General features: G+C 44.3%; 1 protein-coding gene across 3 annotated transcripts in view; it reads right to left on the reverse strand.

Annotated features, from left to right (window-relative positions):
• Positions 1-12,334, reverse strand: part of RPS6KA5 (ribosomal protein S6 kinase A5) — a 180,108-nt gene that overhangs the window by 98,151 nt on the left and 69,623 nt on the right. For all 3 annotated transcript variants that reach the window (XM_054026212.1, XM_054026210.1, XM_054026211.1), the window contains one exon: positions 1,821-1,936. In XM_054026212.1, the coding sequence (XP_053882187.1) occupies positions 1,821-1,936 (116 nt within the window). The remainder of the gene's footprint in view (positions 1-1,820; positions 1,937-12,334) is intronic.

The raw sequence follows: 12,334 nt of genomic DNA on the forward strand, positions 1-12,334 counted from the left end.
GCTTTAAGTGACAAAGAAGAGAGACCTAACTATGAATGTCAGTCACAATATAACTATGAGCCACTTCATAATTCAGCTGTGAAATGCAGTTGTGAAAAAGGCAAAGCCGATCTTAGTATGTTTCACGCAAGGCATCTCTAGTAGATATAGAGAAGAATTAATGCCATCATACAAAATACTGGTAAGACCTCATTTGGAATACTGTGTACAGTTCTGGTCACCTGTGTTCAAGAAAAGATTAATTTAAACCGAAACAGGTGCAGAGAAGAGCTGCTAGGATGACCAGAGGAATGGAGGGCCTATCTTTTGATAGGAGATTGAAGAGATTGGCTTGTTTAGTCTATCAAAAAGAAGGCTGAGAGGGGATAGGACAGCTCTTTATAAATACATTAGATGGTAAATACAAGGGAGGGTGAAAAAGTATTTAAGCTCAAGGGCAATGTTGGCACAAGAGCAAATGGATATAAACTGGTCATGAACAAATTCAGGATGGGAAATTAGGTGGTTTCCAACCATCAGAGGGGTGAGTTTCTGGAATAGCCTCCCAATAGGAGTCGTAGGGGTAAACAACTTAATTAACTTTAAGACAACTAAACAAATTTATGAGTGTGATTGTATGAGGGGGTAGTTTACGATGGGTAGGAGGCAGGGCTCATCAGCCCTGGGTCTCACTTCTGGTTTATGCCATATGTTCTTAAAAGCTTATGCTTCAGGGTTTCAGCCAGACACCTGGAGGAATCAGGAAGGGATTTCCCTCCCCCACAATGAATTCTGGTTTTTGGTGGTGGTGGTGGTTGTTTATCTCTTTCCTCTGAAATATCAGTATGTACACAGCTGAAGATGGGACATTAGATAGGGAGGTACAAGGCTCTGTGGTGGCACCAAACATTCTCTCTCTCAGGTGCGTGGCTGGCTGGTTCTTGCTCATATGTTCAGGGTGCCACATATGGGTTGGGGAAGGACTTTTCCCCTCAGATCATATGGACAGTGATCTTGGGTTTTTTTTCCCCCCCTTTCCTCTTCAAGATGTGGGTGCAGATTATTTGCCAGGATGATCTGGGTATATCTTGCTTAATCATTTCCCTGTCTTTCCGGAGCCCTCAGGCACTGGTGCACCTTTCTCCATTCCATTCCCTGCCTGTGGCACATAACAATCTAGTCTTCTGTGGGCTGTAATACTTTGGTCTAATTTTGGTTGTTGGGTTTAGTGTGCAGGTGCTGGGTAGTGTTGGTGTCCTGTGATATACACAAGGTCAGACTAAACAATCTGGCAGTCTCTTCTGGCCGTAAAGTCTATGACTCGCAAATTCCAGTAAATTCAATGGGACATCTTTGTAAACTATGCCTCTCTTAGGTGCCTAAATAGGAAAAATAGGTGTCTAATTTTAGGCCACAGATTTGAAAATTTTAACCTATAATTTTAAGGAAAGGACAAAGTTATAAAAACTGACTGCAGTTCTCTCTCTCATCTCTGTTCTTTATGCTGAAAGAAAATGAGAGTCACAATGACATTTCATGTGTGAAAAGAAGATGCTATTGGAAATGGAGATATTCAGAAAGCAACAACCAATTGGCAAAATAACAAATACTGACTCCAGAGGCAGAGAGTAGACTCTAGTCTTAACCTGTGCACAGATACTACAGATGAATACCTAATAAAAGGACATGTATTTATAATTAATTAAATAATTAATATTTAAAATCGGTGCATATATTCATGCGCTATATTTTTAAACAAAAAAAATTAAGTCCTTTTTATTTTGTATATAATCATGAAGATGTAACTCACAAGAAAGCACTGATGGAAAAAACTGTCTTACCTTGTGCAGGTGTTCAAGAGCCAGTACAATTTCTCCAATGTATATCTGCACGTCATTTTCTGTAAATCTCTCTCTTTGAGAAAGGTGAGTAAAAAGTTCTCCTCCATTTATATAGTCTATAAATTAAAACAGAAAATCTAGTCATTTCACTTTCTTTTAAAAGCTTTTTTAAAAATTATTTTGACATATTACCATTTCTTGAAAAAATAAATGTTCTGAACTAGATGCTTTTATTGTATTTTAATAATATTTTACATATACGTATACAGCTTTTTATACATACATATACAGCACTTGAAATCCCTTGAGGAAGGAATATGAGCATCTTTATAAAGTTTCAAATCGAAGGCCCAATATTAAAGTTTCCCTTAGGTAGACTTTTCACACAGCAGCTCAGTAATAGCAAAAACCTATTTATCTCAAAAGTATGAAAGGCAAATTGCAAAGAATTTTCTTTTTAAAGAGTCAGTCTTTCATTTATTTACCAAGAGGCTTAGAAAAGGAATATAAGACCTACAAACATCACACCTGTGCACACTTATAAAAGAGGGAAGAACAACAAGGGAGCAGAATCTTCAATTAACTTTGTACAACATAAGCAGTGCAAAATTATGTAGCACAAAGCGGGCTTAAAGAGTCTGGAAACAGCCAGTGAAGAAGTCCTCCTATGCAGGAGAACTCTCTGCTGGCAGGAAGCATCAAAGGAACTGTTAGCTCATGTGTCATCTCTCTCTCTCTCTCTCTCTCTCACACACACACACACACACACACTTTGCACTGCCAAGGCATGGAAGATGGTATTTTGGGCAGGAGGTGTTCCAAAACTGGGAAGGGAAGGGACGGGTGTAGTAGCAGAGTTCTCCACAGGCATACAGCTCCCTGAGAAACCATCACCTCCTCATCCTCCTCATGGGTTTAGGTGTGCTCTGAGAATGCTACTGGATCAGACACTACAGAACCTGAACCACCAAAAAAGAAAATTTGCTGGTGGCATCTGACTCAAATGATGAAAATGAACATGAGTTGGTCTGCACTGCTTTGGATTCTTATCAAGCAGAACTCATCATCAGCATGGACGCATGTACTCTGGAATGGTGGTTGAAGCATGAAGGGATATATGAATCTTTAGCGCATCTGGCACGTAAATATCTTGCCATACCAGCTACAACAGTGCCATGAGAACAACTATTCTCACTTTCATGTGACATTGCGAACAAGAAGCGGGCAGCATTATCTCCTGCACATGTAAACAAACTTGTTTGTCTGAGCAACTGTCTGATCAAGAAATAGGACTGAGTGGACTTGTAGACTCTAAAGTTTTACATTGTTTTATTTTTGAATGCAGTTATTTTTTGTACATAATTCTACATTTGTAAGTTCAACTTTCATGATAAAGAGATTACACACTACACTTGTATTAGGTGAATTGAAAATACTTTTTCTTTTGTTTTTTTACAGTGCAAATATTTGTAATAAAAAATAAATATAAAGTGAGCACTGTATACTTTGTATTCTGTTATAATTACTCAATATATTTGAAAACGTAGAAAACATCAAAAATATTTAAATTAATGGTATTCTATTATTGTTTAACAGTGTGATTAATCATGCAATTAATTGCGATTAATTTTTTTAATCGCTTGACAGACCTAGTGTAAAGCAAGCAAAAGATACTCTAGCAGAATGAGAACTTACAACAGAATACACACAAACTGTCATTAACTTGTAACTTTCAATGATACATTGTTTAACCTATATGGAAATATGTGAGCAAACATACTATGACCATACGATTCTTAGCATAAGAAACAATCAACATAAAAGTACGTTTTAGGAAATCATTTATTTAAATAACACTGGTCTACAATTTTTGAGAAGTCGTCTGTTTCAGAGATAAAATGTGCTATTTATTATGTATTTTGTTGTGCTGAATTCAAATATGACAATTAAAACAACTGATTGGCTACTGTTTCTAAGATATTTAAGTTTTTACATTTTATGTCTATATATATTGTGTAGATAGTAGAGTTTTAATCATAAATTGTAAACCAAGGTCTTTTCATGTGCTTATGGTTGCTTTACATGATATTTCAACTGTCCTGTTTATGTAACATTTTAAAAATCAGCAAAAGGGTTATATAAATAAAATTTATTATGAAACAAAAGGCAAAAAACTATTATATACATAGTTCAGTCCTATTCAGTGTCTACTCGGCGCTTCTTGGCTTGTCTCTTGTATTCATTAAATGGAGCATCTCTTGTCACTGTCCAGCAATAGTCTGCAAGCACTGATGGGCTCCATTTGCCCTGATAGCATTTCTCCATTGTTGCAATGTCCTGGTGAAATCGCTCGCCGTGCTCATCGCTCACTGTTCCGCAGTTCGGTGGAAAAAAATCTAGATGAGAGTGCAAAAAATGTATCTTTAGTGACATGTTGCAACCAAGGCTTTTGTATGCCTTGAGGAGGTTTTCCACCAACAACCTGTAGTTGCTGCCTTGTTGTTTCCGAGAAAATTTATTGCCACTAACTGGAAGGCTTTCCATGCCGTCTTTTCCTTGCCACGCAGTGCATGGTCAAATGCATCATCTCGAAGAAGTTCACAAATCTGAGGACCAACAAAGACACCTTCCTTTATCTTAGCTTCACTTAACCTTGGAAATTTTCCACGGAGGTACTTGAAAGCTGCTTGTGTTTTGTCAATGGCCTTAACAAAGTTCTTCATCAGACCCAGCTTGATGCGTAAGGGTGGTAACAAAATCTTCCTTGATTCAACAAGTGGTGAATGATGAACACTTTTCCTCCCAGGCTCCAATGACTGTCAGAGTGGCCAATCTTTCTTGATGTAGTGGGAATCTCTTGCATGACTATCCCATTCGCAGAGAAAACAGCAGTACTTTGTGTATCCAGTCTGCAGACCAAGCAAGAGAGCAACAACCTTCAAATCGCCACAAAGCTGCCACTGATGTTGGTCATAGTTCATGCACCTCAAAAGTTGTTTCATGTTCTCATAGGTTTCCTTCATATGGACTGCATGACCAACTGGAATTGATGGCAAAACATTGCCATTATGCATTAAAACAGCTTTGACTTGTCTTCGATGAATAAATTAACAGTCTCCATTCATCTGGATGGTGAACGATGTTGAGGGCTGCCATCACACCATCGATGTTGTTGCAGGCTACAAGATCACCTTCCATGAAGAAGAATGGGACAAGATCCTTTTGACGGTCACGGAACATGGAAACCCTAACATCACCTATCAGAAGATTCCATTGCTGTAGACTGGAGCCCAACAGCTCTGCCTTACTCTTGGGTAGTTCCAAATCCCTGACAAGGTCATTCAGTTCACCTTGTGTTATGAGGTGTGGTTCAGAGGAGGAGGATGGGAGAAAATGTGGATCCTGTGACATTGATGGTTCAGGACCGGAAGTTTCATCCTCTTCCTTGTCTGACTCAAGTGAGAAGGATTCTGGTGCATCAGGAACCGGCAGTCCTTCTCCGTGGGGTACTGGGCGTATAGCTGATGGAATGTTTGGATAATGCACAGTCCACTTTTTCTTCTTTGACACACCTTTCCCAACTGGAGGCACCATGCAGAAGTAACAATTGCTGGTATGATCTGTTGGCTCTCTCCAAATCATTGGCACTGCAAAAGGCATAGATTTCCTTTTCCTGTTCAACCACTGGCAAAGATTTGTTGCACAAGTGTTGCAGCATATGCGTGGGGCCCACCTCTTGTCGTGATCTCCAATTTTGCAGCCAATATAAAGGTGATAGGCTTTCTTAACCATAGTGGTTATACTGTGCTTTTGTGATGCAAAAGTCACTTCACCACAAACATAGCAGAAGTTATCTGCACTGTTCACACAAGTACGAGGCATCTCTGCTCACTTTGTCTAAACAGAAATGTGTCCCTTTGCAAAACCAAACACTGACAAATAAGAGACCATGACACAGTATGATTTCTAGAGCTGATATAGAGCAATTTGTTCAGCAGAGTGACGTAAGCTTCGTTATGATTGCATCATCCATGACTTCTAGGAATAACATGATGCAATTCGTATCATGTATGATGCAATACCAGCTTCAGATTGCATCATTCATTGTTTTGCCTAAAAAGCAAGTACTGTCCAAACCCAGTCATAGATTTATTCATAGATCCAGTCAAAGATGTATTTTAGTCATTTCTGGTTTAAATTGAGATCCCTTCCCTTTATAACTCACTTATCCTCCGCCATTCCCAAGTCAAGGGTTGTATATACTGACCCAATTGCATATCTTGAAAACTAGAGCCAATCAACAATTTTAAGCATCATTTTCGTTCTCAGTGACCATGAATTAGTAAAGTTTGACTACATTTATTTCAGAAGCATTTTGGCTGTAGAGCAGCGTAATAGGTTAGAACTCTTTTTATGCATCTAAGAACTGTCCCTGCTGAGACATTCTGCCAGCACATTGCTCTCCCCTGCTAAAGGCAGGGCAACAGGACAGACATTGTGAAGAATGCACGAGTCCCATAATGACTGCTTCAGCACACAACTGCGAACAGTCAGCACCCCTTTGCTTGTTGATGTAACACATAGTGGCTGTATTGTTCATTGCTTGAGGAAGGAAAGATCAAACGAATAACTCTTAACTTCAACACATTTAAAAGAAAGCTCTTTTCCTGAGAAGCCCAGTGGCCCTGAATTGTAAAACGACCCAAATGCACTCCTCATCCATTGTGTGGTGCATCTGAAGTTATCTTGAGTCTGGCGTGGCGAACCACATATGTGCACGCCGAAATGTGACCCAAGAGCTGTTGGCTCTGGCTGTTGTCACTGGAAATCTTGTGACTGTGTCGATGAGCCCTTTCAGGGTCTCGAACCTGTCCGGTGGGAGGGATACCCTGGCCGACATGGCGTCCAGGACTGCCCTGATAAACTCTATGCGTTGTACCAGGACTAATGTGGACATGGTGCCATTCATCAACAGGCCCAGAGTGGTGCATGTGGACAGAAGGAGCACCACGTGATCCCGCACCTGCAACCGGGAGCTGTCCTTGACCAGCCAGTCATCCAGATAGAGGAAGATCTGGACCCCACGGCACCTGAGATAGGCGCCACCACAGACATACACTTTGTAAATATCCTGGGGGCATTGGACAGGCCAAATGGGAGGACCGCAAATTGGAGTGTTCCTCTCCAACCGTGAAATGGAGGAAACGCCTGTGCCCCTCAAATATAGGGATGTGGAAGTACACATCCTGCAGATCGAGGGCGGCGTACCAGTCCCGGGGATCCAGGGAGGGAATGATGGAGGCCAGGGAGACTATGCGGAACTTGAGCTTCACCATGTACTGGTTCAGGCCTCGCAGGTCCAGGATGGGCCTGAGCCTCCCTTTGGCCTTCGGGATAAGGAAATAGCGGGAGTGGTACCCCTTGCATTTGAACTCCACTGGTACCACTTCCATGGTTCTTAGGCCAAGGAGCCGCACCACCTCCTGCTTGAGCAGAGCCTCGTGAGAGGGGTCCCCCAGGAAGGATGGGGGCGGAGGGTGGTTGGCAGGGTGGAGGTAAACTGGAGGGTGTAGCCCTGGGAGATGTTGCTGAGGACCCATTGTTCCAAGGTCAGCCACAACCACTCTGGGAGAAAAGCACACAACCAGTTGGAGAAGGGAAGATTTATTGTGGGTGGATCCCTGCTGTGAACTGGTAGGTCACCCCCAGGCATCCTGTCAAAACTGTCATTTCCCTGACTGTTTGCCCTTGGAGGACCCAGGCTGGGGGGCAGACCAGGACTGCCTCTACAGACGTTTCTTATAGTCCCACGACTTTTTATAAGGGGGCTCGTATTTAGAGTGGGTGGCCTGGGTGGGAGCCTGCTGCGGCTTAAACTTAGGTCTAGCCAGAGCCAGAACATAGAGGCCAAGAGTCTTAAGCGTAGTGTGGGAATCTTTCATGCCATGCAGTTTTATGTCCGTCTGTTCTGCAAACAGAGCTTTGCCTTCAAATGGGAGGTCCTGCAAGGAGTTCTGCGCCTCACTGGACAGCCCCGACAGCAGGAGCCACAACACCCTTCTCACGGATACCGCGGAGGCCATGAACCGCACAGACGTGTCCACCGCATCCAACGCTGCCTGCAGGGTTGCCTTGGCAGCCGCTGTACCCACCTCCACCAGAGCTTTGAACTCCTTCCTGTCATGCTCCTGGAGGGAATCCTCGAATTTGGGCAGAGAGTCCCACAGATTGAACTCATACCGGCCCAGGAGAGCCTGATGGTTTGCCACCCATAACTGGAAGCTTGAGGACGAATAAATTTTTCTCCCAAATGAATCCAGCCTCCTTGAGTCTTTATTTTTTGGAGTAGGAGCTGGTTGGCCCTGCCGCTCCCTGTGGTTGACCGACTTGACCACCAGGGAGTTAGGGGCAGGGTGGGTGTATAGGTATTCATATCCCTTGGCGGGCACAAAATACTTCTGTTCCACTCTCTTTGAGAGGGGGAGCAAGGAGACCGGGGTTTGCCACAAGGCATTTGAAATTTTTGCCACCCCTTCGTGGAGTGGCAAGGCCACCCTGCCTGGTACCGGGGCGGACAGGACATTAAAGAGGGAGCCTGAGGGCTCCTCCACCTCCTCTGCCTGAAGGTTGAGGTTTGATGCCACCCTTTTCAATAGTTCCTGGTGGGCCTTAGAGTCCTCCTGCAGGACAGAGGGGCCGTAATCGCCACATCAGGGGAGGGTGAGGAGGCAGGTGCAATACTTTGTGAGTCCACCGGCACCGGAGGATCCATCACTTGGTCACTCTCCGGGCACGGCGCCGAAGATACACGTCCCACCGACTCCTTCCTCGGAGGCCGGGAGAGGGAATCCAATGGCCATTCCAAGGCTCCGGCCACTGAGCAAAACCCCACAAGGGGCTGCATCAGGGGCCAGGGTGCCCACTGGTACCACTGTGCCAGCCACGGGGCCTGGTGCCACTGCACCTGCTGTGGCACCGGCGGCGCAGGCTGTTCGCCCTGGCTGGCCTGTCCCATCGATCGACGACTATGAAGGGAGGCCAGGCTGACATATGACCTGCCACTGTCCCTGGACAGGGAGGAGCAGCGGTGCTGACTACGAGACCGTGATCCCGATGTAAAGGAACAGTACCACCAGTAGCAGCTGCTCCGTGATCGGCTCTGGCGAGTGGATCCACAACGGTGGTGATGGACGCCCAGGGCTGCGGGAGCGGTGCCGTGGCAGGGTCTTGGAGCGAGACGACGAACGGAAACAGCGTCTACATTCATGTCGCGACTGGCTACGATAGCCCCTCGGAGACGAGGACCTTCGGTGTCGTCTGCCTCGGTCCCTTCTGTGTCCGCTCCTCGAGGCAGAGCGGTGCCTGGAGTCTCTGTCAATCGGAACCCAGCGAGACAACCCTGGTGGGGGTCAACGGTGACCCGCGAGGACTACGCATGGGATGGTCGCTGAGCAGCGAACAGAGTCGGGAACATTCCCTCGACCATGACTAGTACCGAGTCGCGGACGACTGCGGAGATACCAGCAGCGGCTTGCCTCTGGACCACAGAGTCAACATTGGCGATGCCCCTGGTACCGGCATGGACATAATGTCCCGGGCTGCTTGCAGGGCCTCTGGTGTTGAGGGCATCCGGACATCTGGGGAAGCCTGCTCCGAATGGGCTGGGCGATTCCGCTCAACCTGAGTTGGAAGCCTAGAGGCCGATGGGGACCGAAGACTGCCCAACATGGGTCTAGCCTCTCCCCCCAATCTTGCTCCAGGGCCGGGGCGGAGAAGGCCTCTTCTTAGCCTTCTTGGTGTGCCCCACGGATGGGGAGCAGTGCCAACTGGTAGATGGCACTGGAGAGTCGCAGCACACCGACACCACAGTACCCAGTGTTGACTTGGAGCAGTGCGCCAGAGTCGGGTTCAACACTGACTCCATGAGGATGGCCTGGAGTCGAATGTCTCTCTCTCTCTTGGTCTGAGGCTTGAACAACTTGCAAATCCTGCAGCAATCACTGAGATGGGTTTCACCAAAACAGCATAAACAATCCGTGTGCAGCTCACTCATTGGCATCGGTTACCTACAAGTGTCGCACGACTTAAAACCCAGGGCACGGGGCATGCCCCAGCCCGGGCACACTAAACTAAACTAATCAAACTACTTAACTACAGGTACTACTACACTGAATGAACAAGAGTTCTGGAGGAGAGCTGCAGCAAAGCTGGAGCAGAGCAGTTCCGAAGCACCTTCATTGGTGACAAGAAGGAACTGAGGGTGGGAGAGCGCGCAGCACCCCTTATACTGCGTCACAGAGGTGCCACTTTAGGAGTCACTAGGGGCGCTCCCCTATGGGTACTGCTAGGGGAAAAACTTCCAGCACCAGTGCACGTGGCAAGCACGCACACCTATTGTGAAATACACATGAGCAATCACTCGAAGAAGTATTAGGGGGGTTAGGGTTCATATGTGAAGATAGAATTTATCTGCTCAATTTTCTTAAATTTAGAATGGTACAAAAACCCTCATCTTTTTTCTGTGCCGAGAAATATCCTGGATAAAGCTACCAACCCCTACAGATGTTTGGGTACCTCCCCAAGAGCCCCTATCAGGAGCAGTTTCTGTATTTCTGAAAGTATAATAGCCTTGTGAGTAAGTCCCCTGAAAAAAGGAAGAATAGAGGGAACTGAAAGTAGGTAAGTTTTCAAAATGAATGGCATAGCCTTTTTTTACCAATTTCTATGGCTCACTTGGCCGATGTAATAAGCCTCCAATTGTTCATAAAAGAAGGGACAGACCCTCACTTATTGGCTCATGATTCTCAATCCTCACATCAAATCTGAGATCTTGTGTTCAAAAGGAGGGAGCAGGCTGTTTTGTCTTAGGTCTGGATCTGAAAGACCTCTTTTTTTGGTGCTGGCTCTGAAAAAAGACTAAGCTTGCAGATGCTGTTGCTGACATCTCTCATTTAAGGAAAACTAAGTAGACTAACAAGGCTAAAACTGTCTCTGATAGCGAAAAGAACGGGTAAGAAGGCCTCCTTCTGACCAGGGGATAAAGACGTAGTGATGGAGGTAGTATCTTTAAATTTTATTTTTTAAATAGCTCATCAGTCTTGTTGCTGAAAAGACCATCCCCTTTAAAGGGAAGATCTTCCACTTTAATTCTAGTATCCATAGCCAGAGACGAGGAACAAGGCTAGTTCTGATTCCTTAATGCAACTGCAGATGCCAATGCTCTAACAGAAGAGTCCAAAGCATCATACTTTTTGAGATACCGTGACCAAAACTAAAAACAATATTCCAGGTCACTGTGTTCACCTCTGATTTATTGAGGGCCATTGTAATATTTTTTACATTATTCATTATGCATTTTAACATTTTGTTTGCTTCTTAGACTTCTGCTGTACATTGAGCAGTGATCTTCAGTGAATTATCAGCAATGATGACCAGTCTTTTCCCCAAGTTGATAAAATTAATATAGAATTCTGTAAGGTGCATGAGTAGTTCAGACTACTCCCTCCAATATGAATAACTTTTTACTTACCAACATTGAACTTCATCTGCCATAATGTTGCCCATTCTCTGAGCTTGTGTAGGTCCCTCTGATTTTTCTCTGTCTTTTCTTGTCTTGACTAACCTGAAATTTTTATTCTTACTATCATCACCTTTCTCAGATCATTACTATATTAAACACCACCCGTTTTAGTACAGCAGTGTTTCCCAACCTTTTCCAGTCTAAGGCACAATTACCTCAGTAAAAGATTTGTGCGGTGCACTCCTGCCCTGCATTACAATTATTATAACAAAACATACTTTTAATGAGAAATTTGAGCTTGCCTTAATATGCAGAGTCCTTCCTGGCAGAAAATATTGAGAGTGCAACTCATAGCTCTTACTCCACCAATCTCAGTGCTCTCTTTGTTTGGTTTTGGTGTAAGTCAGGCTTGAAGAAACATAACCTGCACAGGTATGTTGTTGAAAATGGCAACAAAATGGAAATAGCATGGTCTGAGATTACTGCATATTCGTTTGCCACCGTCAACCAGAATAAGTCCAAAGGCATGTCACCAAATTTAATTTTAAAAGGGGGTCCCCATCCTTTAATTCATCAAGTTGCTCTTGAGTCATTATTGTAAGATTCTTAGCACTTTCCATTGCAGAGGAAAGCCAAGGATCCCAGAACCAGTCGAAATCTTCTATATAGATTGACAGAAAATATAAGCTTAATTTTTCTTCCAGACTATTTAAATGCTCAGAAATGACATTTACCAAAATACTATGAGTAGGATCTGCCATGTTTTCCAGAGGGAACATTTCTATTGTGTCTTGCTAGTTTTTTCACGTCAGAGGGCTAACTTAGATCTAAACCCATGCAGTTTATCCATGAAGGAGACACGATTCTCATTTCTACCTTGCATTTTCCTGCTCAGTTCATTGAGGTGGTGAAATATATCAGCCAGGTAAGTATGTTTCACACACCATGCCACACCAACAATTAAGTCAGTGTATGCTGATTCCTCTAAAGCTAT

The sequence above is a fragment of the Malaclemys terrapin genome, chromosome 4 (assembly GCF_027887155.1).
Source record: "Malaclemys terrapin pileata isolate rMalTer1 chromosome 4, rMalTer1.hap1, whole genome shotgun sequence".
In the NCBI taxonomy this organism is placed as follows: domain Eukaryota; kingdom Metazoa; phylum Chordata; order Testudines; family Emydidae; genus Malaclemys; species Malaclemys terrapin.